The sequence below is a fragment of the Quercus lobata genome, chromosome 8 (assembly GCF_001633185.2).
Source record: "Quercus lobata isolate SW786 chromosome 8, ValleyOak3.0 Primary Assembly, whole genome shotgun sequence".
NCBI classification, from domain to species: Eukaryota; Viridiplantae; Streptophyta; class Magnoliopsida; order Fagales; family Fagaceae; genus Quercus; species Quercus lobata.
The window spans coordinates 61,196,194-61,208,184 of NC_044911.1; the positions used below are offsets into that span (position 1 = coordinate 61,196,194).

The following is an 11,991-nucleotide window of genomic DNA, read 5'->3' on the forward strand; positions in this document are numbered from 1 at the left end:
AAAATAGAGACACTCTCTTGTTAATTTTCAAAAATGTTTTATCCCTTTATAAATTAGATTCTCAAAATAAAAATTATATATAAAAAATAAAGACACAAATTTTTTTTTTTTTTTTGCTATAAAATAGGACCTCTAAGCTCAACGTTTTCACTTTTTTTTTTCTTCTAAATTCTAATCTCACATTTTTTTTCTTTTTATATTTTGTTATTTTTTTCAAATCTCTTATTCTTTATTTTTGAATTATTAAAAAAATGTGATTTATAATTTACTCCTTTTTTTCTTTTTAATGATTTTTTATTTATTTATATTGGTGTTTGAATTGTTTTAACGAATGTATTTTCTATGTCCAAAATAAAAATCACTATGCGTGTGGTTTAATTGGATAGAAGAGATAAATATCTCAAATTGAGATGAATGGAAAATAATGACATTAAAAAAAAAAAAAAAAAAAAAAGCCTCATCACACGTGTGAAATGCGTGTGATGAGGCTAGTATATCATTTAAAGTGTATTCGTTTAATGTCATTTAAAATTTTTAAATAACATAACATTAGGATCTTTTAAAATTCTTAAAGTAACTTTCCATGAATTTTTAAAAATCTTATCCAACCATTTTGAATCAAATGAATTGGATTTTACGAGGTCATTAATATTTAAACAAACATTAATTTTTATTATTTTGTATTTATTTGAATTATTGTTGACATGATAAAATATAATTTATTTATTTTAAGAATTCCATGTTGGGTCGTTACACTAAAATTCTTTAAAATATTATTCTAGGTTAATAGGTTAAATGTGTTGTTTTCATTAGTTGAAATGAACAAGGTGCTATTCCTTGAAAGATACTCACTGAAATTTTGTTTGAAAGCTTATTCCTTGTTATGGGGAAACTAATATAAATTTGATTATGATAAGGCAGGGGTACTTAGCTAAAAACCTGGCATCAATCAGTGCCTCTTTCAAAACATTGACTTTTAAAACCGAAAATGATGGACAGTTAAAACTTAAAACTAAAATATATAACCTATATATATATAGCCTACGTTTTGTAGTTTGATCGTATGCATGACATTATAATGACATATATGGAATTGTCTGTACTTTTTTTTTTTAATATATATAATCGGTCAATTTTATCGTATATGCATGTAGCTTTAACGTCAATCATGGTTCAAGTTTCTCAAAAAAAAAAAAGGTTCAAAAATCAGGCAATTCTATCAGTTTCCTTTGGGAAGATAGAAGATAATTAAATATAATGTATTGAAATGAATTTTTTTTAAGAATGTTTTATCCATTGCTTTATTTGTGAGTTTGATAGGAAGAAATTGAATAGTTAGGAGGGAATGAAATGACCTAACCATTCCTCCTTTTAAAGAATACTATTTTCTTTATTGAAATAGAGATGAAAATCCAATTTTACATCTATTTTGAGGAAGAAAAAAAAAACACAAATAAAAAATGAATGTTATAATAATAAAATTATATATATAAATATATATATTTCTTTTCTTCCCATTCATTCTTTTATAAACTTCAAAAGATATCAAAAAATAAAATACATCATATATATTTCATTTCATTCTACTCTTTTATGATCTATTCATTCTATAGTTGTTAGTATCGTATGATATGCGATACGTATCATATCATGTACAAAAAGTTTTAAATCGTAAGGGCGTATCGTAAGTGCTCATGAATCGTCTAATACATAGATGCGTATCGTATGAATCGTATCGTATCGGTGAATCGTATGCATCGTACGATACATAAACATGTGGGTTTAAAATGGGTTTTTTTGTTAAAATTTGTGATTTTATTTGATTTAAACAAGTTGTGAGACTTTGTTAACACAAAATTATTGGGAAACTTAATTGAGTCTAATGAAATAATAAGTTCATGAGTTTTTTTCCTCCCTTCTTTTTCTCCTACAAAATTTAGACTAGACTCATAACACTCACTTTCATATGTACAAATTTATTTTCTATGCTATTAATAATTTATTAAATGAAAATATAATTATTTTTTGTTTTGTTATTATTATTTTGAGTCTAAAAAGCTATAATTTCAAGAAAAAATATAAAGAAAAAATTATTAGAATAAAAAAACCAAAAAAAGAGAGTAAATGTTGATAATAAAAAAGAAAATGTCTATGAAAAAATAATTTTGCAAGATGCTGAACATGATGATAACATTGACTTAGATGGAGTTGATTAGCCAAGATGATGAAAATATATTATTATTTTGGTTAATATATCATGTATTACTTCTGAGTTTAATCAATTTGAATGTGCATGTTATAAACATAAGTTAATTTGATTTATTTAGTTAGCTTTGTTAAATTTTATTACATAAGTAATATTAAATTGGTCATTAGTTGAATATATTTTGAATTTATAATGAATATACCTTTTATATATGTATATCTATAATTATTTTATAATTTTATTAAGTATTTGTGTATCTTACAATACATGATTCGATATGATACACGATACAAAAAAAATAAAAAATCGATTCATGATTTGACAATTACGAGTGTAAACTGAAAGACAGAAATTTTAGTGTTCTAGGGATGCAATTAATTGAGAATATAACCAGAATGATACCACATAAATATTCATAAAGTATGTATATATAAATAATAATAAAGTTTTATGTTTAAGCAATTAAGGTGATGACACTAATATCAAAAAAATTTGCTCTATAATTAGAGCGTTACTACATTATAAACATTATTTAAACTCATATCCTTTACAAATTTTTTTCTCAAAAAAAAAAAAAAAAAAATCCTTTACAAATTTGATTGTTTTCTGATGATGTGGGTTGGGTACTTCAAAGTAAAATCCATGATAATTTTTTATTTATGTTATCTATTGATTTTATCTATCTACTTGTAAATATCAAAATGATCAAGGTCAATTGGATAAATAATTATATCATCTATACAACAATTAAATTCAAGTTTTTTTTTATAAAAAAATTAAAATTATATACAATATATGAGCTTATGGAGTTCTAAATTTGTAATACACTAGTAGAACCCATCTCTTTATTACAAGTTTTGAACACATTATTGTAAAATAGAGATTTTTATTTTAAAAAATAATCTCAATTGTGTGTCTGGTTTGACTCATGGATTATATTAATCGATCCAACTGGCCATTCAACAGTTCAATTGTGATTTGCATCGAAACAATTAAAGGTGTATAACTAGCTAGACTGGAAAAACATTGCGGTTCATAATTGAACTTGATCCGAACAATCATTTCATTTTGATTTTCAAAATAATGTCAGTAGCAACTATACCTGACATCAAGTGAAAAGAAGTGAAGAACCATTCGACAGGGACTTTTAGGGCCTGCTTGGTAAAAGATTTCTAGTAACATTGTTTTTGTTTTGTAGAAATACGTATGAATGAAAAAATATATAGAAATACGTATAATATTGTTTAAACACTAAAAATTATTGTTTAAACAACAGTATTAAACACCCCCTCAGTTTCTCGATTGTGGAGAACTCTCAAAATATATATTTAAAAAAACAACTATTTTTGTTTGCGTAAAAGCAAACATAATAATAAATGAACTTAATTATAAAATCATATATATATATATATATATATGTCTTTATCTTATTCATAAATTCTCTTTCTTTACTAGTAGTAATGTAATGTCTACTAAACTTATGTAGTTTCAGTCACCAAGTGTCATGTCGTATCGAATAGCAAACCCCACTCAATCCCTCAGTCGGCAAAAACGTCCAATTGTTCCTTACACTTCATTATTGGCTCATTATTAACTAAATGAGAACTCATTGTTTAATCAAACATTTTGTTGTTTTCTAATAAAGTCATAAAAACTGAGTAGACATCGTGTTTGTTTCAAATTTCCTTGTTCCACAAGTTGAGAAAGAAGATATTGTAGATAGAATCTATCTGTATAAGACAATTTATGAAGTATACAATTATGAAATAAGGCCTAAACAGTCTTCAGCGGTCAATCATGACATGCATTTTGATATAGACTATATATAATTCAAGTCTCTTCTATGATTGTTTAAGTTTTTGAAATTATGCAATCTTGACCAAGCATTCTCATTCCATTTGGTTTCAAATATAGATGCTTTTAATTTCAAGGCACCTAATGGCCTAGGCACCTAATGGCCTTTGTCCATTAATTAAAAGGAACCTCCCCTAGCACATCTTTCCCGTCTGCAGGTACAACCCCACAATGGCAGAAGTGAATGTTAGAACAAAATTCAAGAAAATTCTATGTCAAATAACTAATACAGTAAATTTTGGTAATCAATACCTCGGAATAAAAAGGAATTTTGTTAAGGAGGTAATAATAATTTATTGCTTTATCTGAAATTGTCATCATGTTCTAGTCCATTTTGAATTTGATTGATTACGGGAAATACCAATAGAGTAAGTATAATGTCACAAATTTTGCTACAACTTCGTCACGTAACAAAGTTGTGAAAATGTTTGTAACACTATATTTACTCGTATCAATACAATCATCTTTCATAACTATTTAACTACCAAATAGGTTTCTCAAAAAAAAAAAAAAAAAAAAAAAACTACCAAATAGGTAGTGTACCCAATATTCAAAACTCTGTGACATGCCACTTCGAATGAAAAGCACTAATACAAATCATTTTGGAGTTAATGATTTATTGCTTACAATGTTCGAGTAAGATTTTAGCTCAATCAAACCATATCAGTCTACCTAAGTGTGGGTCCAATAGACATGTTCCCTAAATTCCTGCCTATGGTATTAATAGTTACCTCACAATATTCACAATACCATGAATTTAGGATAATGGTCACCCATAACGTGCTATCAAGTACCGAGCTCTATACCATTGCACACCATTGATGTGATGGTCACTTCACAAGTATAAGTGCTTGTGAGGTGTGGGGGGTAAAGGCCGGGATTCAAGTCTCCAGGAGGGAGTTTCACACACATAAATACTTAGATTAGGTTAGAGTAAAATTCTATCTTGTATCAAAAAAAAAAAAAAGTATCGAGCCCTATCTTTTTTTTTTTTTTAAGAGAGTTTTAATTTATGGCGTCCGCTCCTAATAATAGTTCTTATCATCAGACCAAAACACCAATTAGTTTTTGGTGTAAACGGGGATTAAACTTTAAATTTCTTATTTAACTATCAGAGACTTTACTAGTTGAACTAACTGGAATCCACTAGAATTTATATATTATATATATATATATATATATAAAAGTATCAAGTCCCATTATAAACCAAATTTCATTCCATGATTAAGGTAGGTATTGATTATTAAAAAATTCAATCAAATTTATTCCCCCAAAAAGGGGATCATACACTAATTTGTGGTTTGCATCACACTGGTGCCTTATTTATTTATTTCATTTGAGCAGGTACTCATGTACACGTTAGCCATACAATCAATTGATCCATCATACACAACAAGGAACTATTATTCCCTATCCTCTTGTTCCATGAAATGAACCCAATACCTCATCCTTATTAAAAGGTTAAGTACCACTACAAGGGCTAATATATATATATATATGTGTGTGTGAGATGGGTCAAATTTATCAATTGTGAAACTATTTTTATTACAACTTACTAACTAAACAAATATGTCAGTTGCTTCAAAGTTTTTAACTGCCATGTTAATTCCAATTTCCTATCGTTTATTGTGACCATGGATAACATCTCCCCATTTCCCATTTACCTTAATTTGGACCCTTTCTTTCTTGAACATAGTTATTAATTCATGCACAAATTCATGCTCATTTTTCATCTATCAACTGCAATTCATTTGTTTGATATTTTAGTAGGAAGAAATGGAATGGTTACGAGAGTAATGTTCATTCCATTTCATTCCCTTTCATTCTCTTCTAAGCATTATTCTAAAAAAAATTAAGGACATTCATTCCTTTATTATTGAAAAGTATAATACCAATTTTACTTCCATTTTTAAAAAGATTAATAAAAGATGATGCGTATCTAGTAAAATTATATATTTCTTTAATTTGTGTTTCTTCTGTTATAAGCTCCCAAATATTTACATTATATCTTTTTCATGATGTATCAATTCCATTCTCTTTTATAAAGTCTCAATGATAATGTTAGTTGTTTATGATCTAAGCCGTTGTCAAAGAACTAAAATTGTTTTATATTCGGAAGAATAGTTTTGGTCAAATTAAGACGCCCCATGATTTGTAAATGGATTATATTTATAGTGTGCTTTAGAGTTTTCATATGACTCTTGTAGAACCTTTTCTTTTCAACGACACAATATTAAAAATGGACTGAATAAGAAAGGATATTATAAGCCATCTGAGAGAGAGAGAGAGAGAGAGAGAGAGAGAGAGAATGTGTGATAAAATGCCTTAATTGACTTGTTAACTTGACGTGATATGGAAGGAAAATGCTAAAGATTCTGAACACGTTCACTACATAGACAAAAGGAAAAGTTTTGAAGTGACTAAATCAAGTTTACGCCTATCATGCAAACACGCTTTAATCATTTGTTTATCTATTGATGAACAGAATGAATAGAGTCTTTTCCAGTGAGACACCAATTGTACGAACTTGTGCAAAATGAGTAGAGATTCGGGAAATGACAATTAATAACCTGTATATGAATTACCATTATTACCATTTAATTTTAGACTAGACATGTTGGGCCAATCTTTAAAGCTGCTCGTCTAGTTTTGTATATTTTTCAAGGACTGGTCTCTTCTTTCCGTCCTATAAAATATGACTATTATGAAATACAGCTACTCTCTGTTATATACATGCCTTCATGAACAGAAGAATTTGTTTTATGGCCTTCGTACAAGTGGCCTTTGCTTTTTTTATTATTGTCTGTTTCTATTTTATTTGGGATTGGTGGTTGAATATGGGGAAATGAATTAATTATTTCTATTATTTTAGGTATTCATCGTACGGTAATTATTTTTTTATCATGTTTATATAAACGGGAGTTGAAAACAGATTTTTTATTCAACAAAAAGACTAAAATGCAAAAAATGATCTTTATGATATTAGGCTTGTATATGAAACTAATCCACACATCCAATCTAAGAGGCAGCTTCAGAGTTACAGTGATTGAACCATACTATGTTTCTCAAATTAATTACCGTTAGTTATTTCAAGCATGTGATCAAATCAAATGCATGACAGTTGCTAAAGTAGGACCCCTCTAAAAATTGCCGAAATAATACATAGAACAACGACTGTGTAGCAAACCAGCTAAAAACCAACAGTTTAGCTTCAATGCAAGAAACAAAGACAAAGGAAAGCAGACCCAAAACGCAAAGGCTGGTAACAAGACCTTTTCAGCTGAGCTTTTTTTCACTTCCTCATATATTCTCAAATTGCTTTCATGTATTCATTATGAATTAATACAGAAGACACATATATTCATACATATTCCTGAACCCCCCCACTAAATATCTTTCACTCTTGAAGAAAGCTCAAACCCTTCCATCAAAAACACCTATTCCTTCCTTTTTATCTATCTTGGTTTCAAAGAAGAGTGATGGAGCAAGCACCTTATTGGATGTGGACGAAGAGGAAACAAGTCTTGCAGTCACATTTTCCACCTTCAATGAATTCTTTTAACAGCAGCTCATGGGAAGAGAAGGCTTTTGCAGAAGACTCAGCTGGGACTCTTGGTGGATGTGTATGGCCTCCAAGATCTTATACTTGCAGTTTTTGTAATAGAGAATTCAGGTCTGCACAAGCTCTAGGTGGTCACATGAATGTTCATAGAAGGGATAGAGCTAGGCTCAAACAATCTCTTAGCCCCTCCAATAAACCCCTCCATAAGTCATTGGAAGGTCAGTTTTCAACTGAGATTAACAGCAAGTTGAGTCACAATCTGGTCTCTAAATATTGCCCTAGTGAACAAACTTTTAAGTCTGCTTATTCGTGTTCTAGTAGTGCTCAATCTTGGTCAAATCCTTTGGGGGTTGGACTTTTGAGTATCTCAGAATCAAATCCTGAAGTGGGAAAGAATCAAATAAGGGATCAAGAAGATTCTGTCGGTCTAGGTTGTGATGATGATTATGTTGAAACTGACTTGTCTGTGGGCATGAATTCGTTTGTTAGCCAAAATAGACCAACTGGGTCTTGTGGGGATGAGGCAGCTAGTTGCAAGAAACCTAGGACTGCTGTTTCTTCACTGTCTTTTGTTCTCAAGCCATTTTCAGATGATAGATACCATCTTCAATCAGAGGTTTTTGAAGTGCTTAACCCTAGCACCATGGAAGGCTTGGATCTTGAGCTCAGGCTTGGTGATACACCTAATGTGAAGTGAGTGCAATTTTATTATGGGCCTAATTAATCAAGTGAATGATGAGAGAATCTTTGATCTTTGTTTCTCTTTCCTTTGATCTTTTCATACCTCATGTTGATCTTATAGCTAACAGGCAGAGGTACTATATATATTGAGAATCTTGAATGAAATCATGAAAAGCTTAATTTTTTTCAATGATTTTGACATGATTGTAATTTCCATTAATGCATCTGATTTGAGACTTCCTCTCTTCTATTTGCTTTTGAGCTAGTGAGTAAAGTAATCAGTTTCTTTTGCACTATCTTCCACTTCCTTGCAGCTGTGATCACAAAATGACAAGTTGCAGACTATTAGTTTAGGAGATGAATACTGCAATGCTTTAGTTTTGAAAATGTTGTGCAATCTGCGATGATGCCACTACATATGATCAATTGTTAATTACTTGTGTGCTGATGGGTATATTAGCATCATATATATAATTCAATTGAAAACTTACATAATTTATTATGAATTGCCTTGATGAGCACTAGTTATGTTTTTACGAAATCGGGTTTCTGATTGTCATTCAATTGTTGTATCATAGGATGGATTTAATTTTTTGAGGAGGCTGTAGGTAAATAAAAGACTCCTCTTTTCCCCAGTTAAAACCTGTAGTTATAACTATAACTGCCTGTTCAGACTTGAATTAAGAGGAGAGAGAGAGAGATTTGATAGTGAAGTTTGAAAGAGTGAAAAAAAAAGGGAGCCTGGGGAGCAAACTGACATTTAAAGGTCACCTCAGCTACATAAAAAAGGACAAAAGCTAGGGACATGCATCACACAACATGAACGGCCTTTCTACCTGTATTATTACTATCAACAAAATCCATCACACCCCCGTTTTATCCTCCATCCATTCCAAAATTTTCTTTCAGTTTCAAACTTTTCTCTCTAAACCCTCCAAAATCTAAATAATAAAGTTAGTGACATGTTTTTCTTTTAAAAATACCTTTTTTTCACAACTATTTACGATGTTATAATTAAAATAATATCATTTTGTCTATGAGTTTTCCATTGATGTCATTTTTATCATATACCAATAATAATTTTCAATTTCTATCCCCACTAGGTCTCAACATAATTTGATAAGAACAAAGTTTCTCTCCAAACTAGTTTGGTGAGAAACCTTTCAAACTTATTATGTATCTTTTTTTCGAGTGTGAATTTTGAAAATCTAACTATTAAATTTCATGTTACTTATGTTTTTAACATGCATATCAAATTTCGTTCAAATATTTACTATTTGATCAATGAACTTATTTTTTATACACAATTTTAGATTACAAAAACTTGAAATTTTAACATTTATTTGACGACATAGCAATTGATTTTTGATTTTCGATTTTCTTGAAATTTTGCAAGTATGAAGGATAAAATAAGAACATGCAATTCAACGATTAGATTTTCAAATTTCACACTCAATATAAAAATATATGATAAGTTTGAAGGGTTTCTCTCCAAACTAGTTTGGAGAGAAACTTTATTCATTTGATAATTATGGCTAAAACAACCAAAATACAACCTATACGTTTTTAGACCCCTTAAACACAAGTCGTTTAATGTAGTTATTTAGCCAAATGATTACTTATATAAATTATTCAGTTCTATGTTAACACAATAAAATCATATCATGTAAATAATGCGGAAAATATAAAGAACACAACGATATGATAGTCTAGGAAAACCTAACCAATAAAAAAATCTGGGAATGATTTAACTTAGTTATCCTCAAGGTAAAACAGATCCACTATGAAAGAATTGAAATTTATACAATAAAACTTAGACCACTAACATCCTATTGCTACCTCGAATAAAAAACTTGCTACCTCGAGTAAAAAACTTACTACCATGACCACGTGACAGCTCCGAATTCACAAATTACTTCTTTCTTTAATCCACTGCAATCACAAGTTCTCCTACTTGTGACTTTGAAACTCCACTCAAAAGTTTCAGATCTTCTTTAAAGTTCTTTATGCAACAACTGAAGAGATCATCAAGTTCTTGACATGAATCTTGATCTTGAGAACCCTAAGTGTGTGTATGAAGGTAAACACCTCTAGATCTCACAAAAGATTCAACACACAACTCTCAAAAAGACTTTTAAAATGTAGCTAGGGTTATTCCTTTTATACTTGGAGTAAAACACAAAACTCTACACATCAAACAAACTTGGGCTGAATTAGAATTTTTGCAGAAAAATAAATCTGCATATGGTTCGATCGATCGAGCCTTGCAGATTTAATCCAATAATTTCTGCAATCACTTTATTCCAATTTTACAAATAAACACACTTTGAGTAAGCCTAAACCTAGACTCTATATTTTGATCATGGTTTGCCACCATAATACAAATTAAAGTTCTAATACATTAGTTCCTAAAATCTTAGAATCTAACACAACTTTTATCTACATGATTAAATTTTAAGCTTCCAAAACTAAGAATAGCCATCTTCACATCCTTATATACATTATTGTGATTAAAACATTCACGTGGTTCTCAAGTTGCACATCCATAAGTACTATAGAGTTTATTTTACTGTTGACATTATTATTATTTTTTTTACACACCAATCATAATAGACTATATATTAAATAATCACAGTAAGAAATACTGTACGCATGTTCGAATTTCAAATAGTGCACCTAACTCCCTGGAATCAAATTGAATAATTAATAATTCCCTAACAAACCATATTATTATTTTACTATTTAACTAGAGAGAGAGGATATCACATCATGTTTCTCAAAAAAATATATATATATATCACATCATTGGCACTATTTTACGCGTTCTTTGTTTTTTACTTTTGGAACCATTTATATATATATATATATATACTAGCTACCAGTATTACACTATTTCAAGTCTGAACAACTAAGGATACCTGACCTACAACCCTAAAATTATCCAAAAATTTCGTTAATGTTTTAAAAACCCTACAACCCTGTCTGCTTGTAGTGCTAGCTATCACACTGGTACCCACCATTTGACACCGACGGTTCCTCCAGAATACACGGCGAAGTCTTCGTGTTTCATTTTTTCAACACATCTTAACATGGAAAAAAAAAATTGATGAAACATCGCTTTTTGACTTGATGGTTTTATTTATTTCACAGAGTAAGCAACAGAGACATTGCTGGGTATACAGGGAATTTATGTTGCTAGCTCCAACAATTCTTTTTCCCATTACAGGAAGCACTTTTGTACGTTATTCTAGAGGTGGGTTCTTCTATGTTTTCTAATAAGTAGGTTTAGAAAAGAGGGGAGTGAAGGTGTTTGATGAAAAGGGGCTGAAGTTTCTTTGTCCAAGAGAGTTTTGCAATTGTCTTGCTTGTGGGATTTGAGTAGTTGGGTCACTTTTTTGGGAACTTTTAGTGAGGTCCTATTAGCGTGTATCTGTCTGTGTGTACTATGTACTATACATAGTATTAGTGTACAGAGGAAGAGCCAGATTTCACGTGGGCAAGATGATGTATCACTATCTGTTTCCTTCAAAGATCCATTTATAGGAATCAGGAAGTAAAAATTAAAGAATGCTTTTAATATTCTCAGCTTTGCGTTGGTTTCTTTATTTAGGGGGTGCTTTGAAATATGTACTTTTCCTATTTATAGGTGTTAAAGAGCAGTACTAATTATACCTTGGAGTAAAATACA

The 11,991-nt window shown here is 29.9% G+C and overlaps 1 protein-coding gene across 1 annotated transcript; it reads left to right on the plus strand.

The window, feature by feature from the left end:
• The first annotated feature begins 7,275 nt into the window (after nucleotides 1–7,275).
• Nucleotides 7,276–8,534, plus strand: LOC115958544 (probable transcriptional regulator RABBIT EARS). The gene has a single exon (XM_031076960.1). It carries the CDS (start codon nucleotides 7,540–7,542, stop codon nucleotides 8,317–8,319), a length of 780 nt encoding a protein of 259 aa, XP_030932820.1. The 5' UTR covers nucleotides 7,276–7,539; the 3' UTR covers nucleotides 8,320–8,534.
• The last annotated feature ends 3,457 nt before the right edge of the window (nucleotides 8,535–11,991 follow it).